This window comes from Helianthus annuus, chromosome 16, assembly GCF_002127325.2.
Source record: "Helianthus annuus cultivar XRQ/B chromosome 16, HanXRQr2.0-SUNRISE, whole genome shotgun sequence".
Lineage (NCBI taxonomy): Eukaryota > Viridiplantae > Streptophyta > Magnoliopsida > Asterales > Asteraceae > Helianthus > Helianthus annuus.
In genome coordinates, this window is record NC_035448.2 from 65,803,863 (window position 1) to 65,810,858 (window position 6,996).

General features: G+C 36.2%; 1 protein-coding gene across 2 annotated transcripts; it reads right to left on the reverse strand.

Moving 5' to 3' along the window:
- Positions 1–712: 712 nt before the first annotated feature.
- Positions 713–6,546, reverse strand: LOC110915704 (zonadhesin-like). Of its 2 annotated transcripts, none has more exons than XM_035985806.1 (6): positions 6,233–6,546; positions 5,960–6,083; positions 4,052–4,163; positions 3,528–3,636; positions 2,505–3,425; positions 713–1,191 (listed from the first exon to the last, which is right to left on the reverse strand). In XM_035985806.1, exons 1-6 carry the CDS (start codon positions 6,236–6,238, stop codon positions 1,078–1,080), a joined length of 1,386 nt encoding a protein of 461 aa, XP_035841699.1. In that variant the 5' UTR covers positions 6,239–6,546; the 3' UTR covers positions 713–1,077. The 2 variants fall into 2 exon arrangements, with proteins under 2 accessions (XP_035841699.1, XP_035841700.1); XM_035985807.1 differs by having other exon boundaries at positions 807–1,191; positions 3,528–3,633.
- Between the last annotated feature and the right edge of the window lie 450 nt (positions 6,547–6,996).

Here is a 6,996-nt window from a genome sequence, read left to right on the forward strand (position 1 = left end):
GCTTATCAAATGATAGAAAATAAGCTATAAGCTACTTTAAAATATGAGCATAAGCCAAAAAATAAAAGCTAGGCCAAACACCCCCTTACTCCACCTCATCCTAAGGAAATAGTTTAACCTTGTTAACTCTACCTCACTCACCATTTTTTTATTATTTTAATATTAAATATTTAAATTAAATACAAAATAAATAATAATAATAATAATACCATTTCATTAACTACTAAAATAAACACATTAATTTCTTAATCTTTTTTGACTAAGTTAACATGTTAACCAAGGGAGGTTTTAACACCACTTAACATGGGAAGGGAATGGTTTGAAAGACATGTTAACTTGCTATGTCATCTTTAACACTAATGAAGTTAGAGTACACCCCAAGCCTTAGTAATGACTGGTAAATCCATAAGGCTAAAGGGTATGGATAGCCTCATCCCCAAGGGGAGGGGCCGCCACGTAGGCTCGGCTTGGAGGAGATGGACCTAGGGGGGTGGGGGATGAGCCCGTTTATATATATATATATGTCTGTATGTATAGGTATATGTGAGAGAAGGAGAGAGGAGAGAGGCACGGCACATTCGGCTGTGGGGAGCCGATGTTGCCGAGCCGACCCTATGGGGGGCGGTGTGGGGGACCGGTGCCGGTTCTAGCCGAGCCTCAGCTGGCCTCCATACCCTTCAGTCTAATGACCCATTCAAGACACTCTATTAAACCTTTTAAAGAGAATATTTGAACTGTCGGAAATGAGAAACATATTTTACAAACAGTAGTTCGTTGCTGCATGAACATTAACCCTTCCTAGTTACTAAACATTGAAAGCTTCTTTAGCTTTTTTTTTTTTTTTTTTTTTTTTCAATCAGCAAAGCATTCAAACCACCTAACGCAAACGGATTCTTGAAATAGATAAATCCAGTTGCACCTATCAAATGCTATAACAACGGCAGGTCCCTTTCTAGTGCAACCATAAAATAAGTTTGCTACAAATAAAGTAACAGAATTACGGTTTACGTGGAACACCACCCGATCATTGGTGATAAGAATGCCCGTTCTCACTACTGCTTGTTGCAAGAGAAGAGTCTAAGGTATTGACGGTTCGGTTTTAGTTGATTCTGGTCTCACACTATACACAGAAGAAGCCGGAATCTTTGTGATCATTGCACGCATATTGCCAGGCATGCTTCGCCTTATATCCTGTAAGAACATGGGGAAAATAGCTGCTTAATTTTATTCATTTTCAATTATTGATCAAATCGTATATTGTAGAAATGAAGCTGGCTAAATGAAAACGAGAATTAAAATAGCGTAGACAAAACATATGGGAACTTGTTTGTGTTGTAAATAAAGTTATTAATACTTAACAAGATGGTTCATGTACCCAATCCCACGGCCACTGTGTAAGATGTGAATTGACATGTAACACATGATATAGCTCAGTAACATTAATATGGGAATTATTAGGTTTTGTACTTGCAAATTTAGTGTCAAAATTTTTATATTGAACTAACTGTTACGTCACAACTACCACCATAATGAACCATCACGAGTGTTCTAAACAGATTCATAATGGTTTACCTAAATACATAACTATAGATAAAAATTGCATGTGGTAAACCTTTACTGCCATTTATAGAAACTTGCTAACATTAATGATTATACATGTACCAATTTTGATCCCTTTGCTTAACAAGTCAGTTTGGGCTGTGTTAATCTCAATTCTCAAACAGGTCAAATCAGAAAATATAGCTGCAAGTGAAAAATGCTTATTTGGGTCAAAGAAAAAAAATTGTTGTATAGTCACAGGAAACGCAGATCCCCCTCGAATCCCGAATCGGTTCGGCCGTACCAGAATCGGGTACAAAATCGAACCATTCGGCCTGGTTTCGCGAACCAGATCGGAAAAAAGGTCGTACCCGATTATCACAATACTCGTTCCGAATCAATGAAAAACGTGTTTCCGATTGTAAAATTCACCATTTCGGAACAATTCGATTCGCGTACCAGTCAATAGATGCACGTATTGCAAACGTGTTTAGACACTTTTCCCGCCTTTTTAATGGAGCCTAATTGCCGACCTGCTTTTGTTTTATGAATTTTCTGTTATGAACTTATGAATTATGATTATGGTTATGAAATACTTTTGAATTTTGGATATGATTATCAAATTTGTTTTTCAGATTGGATTTTTTTATAAACTATATTGTAACAATTGTTTTATATACGATACGACGTACCAAACTATATGGTATGTCGTACCGCGTACCGAATTGGCGTTCCGAATGAACCTACCCCCCCCCCCCGGATACCGAATTTTAAAATTTCACGAACTACGTATCCGTTTTCGTTCCGCGAACCGCGATTCATGTGACTAACTTGTAACTCAATACTAAATTGACCCATATTAACCCGAACCCGTTTTAATGCCTTACTCATCCTCTGCACACACCTCTAATCGTTAGTCACAATAATGATACACATAAACAGGGAAAAGGATAACAGGCGCGTACCAAATGTCTCATAGCCATATCGAATGATTTCTTTGACAGTGATCTTCCAAAGCCCGAGTTCTCTTGGGATATGGACAACTTCCCCGACGTATTATTCTGATTAGAGATGTCGTCTTCTCTGGGAGGGGCCAGCTTTCTCATGTTTACAACCCTTTCAACCATTTTAGTACCCATCAACACAGGGTTTACATCATCATCACCATTAGCGTTCGGATATCCATGGCCCCTAGTTATCCCAGATTTCAGAACGTTAGTACCACCACCGTTCGAAACCACCCTTTTAGAAGGAGAGCAAGAGGTCCTCTTCGGTACTGCTTTCAAGTTAGTTTCAGCCATAGGCAATTTAACTGCAGACCGTTCAGGCATCTCTGGTGGATTTTTCGATGGTCTGGATTTAACTGATGGAGAAATACCACGTGATTTCATTGCTGATGAAACAGAAGGGTTAGATGGCCGGGACGTTGGAGTTGAAGATCTTGATGCTGACTTGGAAACTGCAACTATTGAGGGCCGCTGAATCGGGGTTGATGATCTTGATGTTGACTTGGAAGCCGAAACTACGCAGGGTCGTTGAGTTGGAGTTGATGATCTTGATGCCGACTTCACAACAGCGATTTTGGGGGGTTGTGGAGTTGGGGTTGATGATCTTGACGCTGACTTGGCAGCAGGAAGTATAGATGGTCGGGGCGTAGGGGTTGTGGATCTTTTTATAGGGGCCATTGGCTTTGTGGCGGCAGTAACAGCGGCTCGAGATGTTGGGGTGGATGATCTTAATGGTTTTGCTGTTGTTGATGGAGCTTTTCTTGTCGGCGATGGTCTTCTAATGGCAACATTCGAAGATTTTACACCATTAGAGAATGATGTTGGAAGTTTAGGTGCTACACTGGTTGTAGGAGTGCAATCTGCAGGGGGGTGTTCTAGCTACAATTATATAAAAGAAAAGGGATCATGATAATGAAACCTCTGCAAAAAAAAAAAAAAAAAAAAAAAAAAAAAAAAAAACCAAACAAACAGCACCCTTACTTTGGGCTGTGGAGAATTTGATTGGCCATTAGATATGAAAATGTGATCTGCAGGCGTTGTATGTTCATCCATTTCCAGTGGGGGTACTGGGTTACGACGCAGGACCCTGCAAACCACATCTTGATTAAAATTACAATTGATGTAAACTAGAATTCGACTTTTTGAAAAAAAAAAAAACATTTTTTGATGTAGAACAGTAGAAGAGATTGGGAAGAAAATTTTATTTTTGGAACAAAAAGCAGTACACAACAAACATTACCAACATCTATTTGATGAGCTATTTGCTTACATGAAAAGGGTATATGCTATTAACTTCAAGGGGTGGTACATATCTTTTCATAAAGGGACAGCAACTAGTAATCAAACAGGCCATGACAAAATTAAATCTTATTTTCCGCAGAGCATAAATGGCAAAATCCAGAGAACTAGTGTGTTTATCTCATGCATAGTAAGTTGTACCTTCCTCTAAATTTGGTTATCTCAGCTGTGGAAAATGGGCTACAAGTTTGAAGTTTGAAGCTTACCAATCATAGTCTGTGATGTTGTTCCGAAAATTCAACAAATCATCAGCGCCAGGATCTTGACCATGTAATGTTGCTTTTGTTTCAGGTATCAATGTGTTCTCAGATTCAGAGTCTGCACCACAGTCAAGTCATTTCAACAGAAAAGCTATTATACAACTTTGCATTTTAAGTTGATGTATAACCAATATATGCATTAGTGAAATGTAAGACATTCTTGTAGTAGAATTATAATCAGAAAGGAGGATTGTGTGGTGACAACAAACCCTTAGTTTGCATAGGATTCCTGATAACGGGCATGCTTTATAAGCTGTATCCTTGTAACTTGTACCCTTTAACGGTCCCACTACAACTAACAAAGGTTAAGACTAACATGGACATAACTCCACTTAATACTTCTGAGCAAACTTCTCATTGGTACACGAGTAAAGCCATCAAGTTTAGCTTTGGATGTAAATGAGTTGTATGTTCAAAAAAACCATCCATAATGATTTATAGACTTTTTAAACCTTCAATTACCGCACTAAACGTTGTACTTAAGTTTCACAGAGATCCATGTAATCCTATATTCAAAGGTATGACCTTAACAAAAGTAATATCATATGTTTGAATTGATGAAGCAGGAAAACTACATGTTCACGAGAAAAAAGTTCTCTTCGATTTCTGAAAGTGTAATATAGTAATATGCAGATTTACATGTATCATGGAATAACTAAATTCAAACTATATACATATATTTCATTCTAATCATCAGGGCAAATTACATAAGGATAGCAGATAGACGAGCAACAAACTGCGCCAGTATTAACCTTTTATATGGACAGTTTCCTATGAGAAAACACCATAACTGCGTATTAAAGTTTTGAATTATCCATATCCACTTGGATCCATATGCGTTATATATCACTCAAACCAAACAATACAGTATGTTAGAACTAGGGAATGTAGCATTATAACCGACCATGGTTTTAAAAAATGGTTGAGGTGTGCGCCTCGAAGTGCGCCTCAAGGCGAAACAGCCAAAAAACGATTCTGAGGCGCGCCTCAGGGGGTTTATACTGTATGTGCGCCTCAGAGGGGTTGAGGCGCTAAAAAGGCTGCGCCTCAGGGTTTTTTGATATTTGTTTTTTGATGTTTTTGAGTTTTTGTGTCAATTTCAAGCAATTTATGTCTTTTTTATATGTGTTTTTGATTATTTTGATGAATTTAATGATGAATATAGTTAGTATTACTATTTTTATAAGATATATAATATTTATATTAATTTTTCGCCTCGAGGCTTACGCCTCGTGAGGCGAAGGGAAAACGCCTCGAAACTCGTTTCCGGTTTTTTAAACCTTGTAACTGACCAAACTCCATCATACTTCACTTTTGATTATGAATATTTAACTATGGTATTTCTTAAATTCAAAACAAAAAAGAACCTTATAGGTCTTATATACACGAAATACTTTTGGCCTATCATTTTTGTATATTTTAATCATAGTTGATTAGTTGTTGTCAAATATTTCAACACCTATACTACAATCATGCTTTCACGCTAGACAATCACAATCGAGATAATTTGTGTATATTATAATCCTAGTAGATTAGCTCTTTCTAACCTATTACTAGCTAATGTGCATTTCCTCTAGAATCAAATTCAATCATGCTGTAAGCGATTTCAATTACGAGAAATCTGGTTTAGCACTCAAAATCGAAACACATTGAAATACGAAATCACTTATCTGTAATTGCTACGAGAAAAAGTTGATAGACGTAATCAAAATTCACAAAGATTTTAAGGCATCCCACAAAGACACAAATCAGATAATGCACAGTTTAAACTTTGAAAACCCTAGTTCAGTAACAAAATCATAGCAGATGCAGCAAAAACAAAAAGAAATAGACAAAAAACACAAGATGAATTACCTAATGTAAGTTGAATCGGATTCGATTTCTGAACAAAATCAACAAACAACGACACGTCATCACCATTCTCCTTCTCGTTAATCTCTCCAGAGCTCACATCCTCTTCTCTATACTCAACAGACGCCTACAAAATCTCAAACAACTTCAATAAAAATCACAAAAACAACATTCTTTGACCTAAATCGGACATCACGAACTAGTTCCGTACAAATCTCACTTCGTTTAACTAGAATGAAAGCAGCTGAGAGTAAATTGATCATTAGAACTACTTACATCCATCGTATTTGTGAAGAATTCGAAGATGAAACTGCAGATTTTGGAGAAATTATCAGCGAATTTGACTGGAGGTTGTTCTATCTGGTGAAGATGTTGATTTTTGTCAAGTAATCACGGAATGAGAAGGGGTGAAGAACACGCGAAGATCGTGAATAGATTTGTTTTTGTTTTTCAGTTTGGATTTGGATGAGATTCCATTCACACACACTTCACGTTGTCTTGTCTGGTTTTAATATATATACTACTCTATTGAGCTCACTCGCAGGCAAGAATTTGAATTTTGATTTCCGGATGCTGGGCTCACTCGCTATGGGATTACGTTTCAAATTTAAAAATATAAATGCATAATTTATTATTTATTTAATTATTAATTATAGAGGTAATTACACAAGTTTTGAATTTAACAATAGTAATACATTTTTAATCGAGTTAAAACATATGAATTCAGCTTTTTTACTTGAAGATGAAATTTAAAATATTTGATTTTATTTTTGTGATAAATTTTAGCTTTTAACACTGACTTTGTTTAAAAAAATAGTTAATGTTGTCATATATAGTCTAAGTACCCGTGTAATACACGGGTGGCTAAACAACAAAAAAATTATACTTTAATACGTAAATACTTTATTACAGGTTCGTGCGAATATTATGATAAATAATATCTTATAAAATTAATTAACGATTACATTTCTTAATAGATTTTAAGAAATATGAATAATTTGTTAGGATTATAGTGTGTCATGAGTTGTCGATTTTAATCG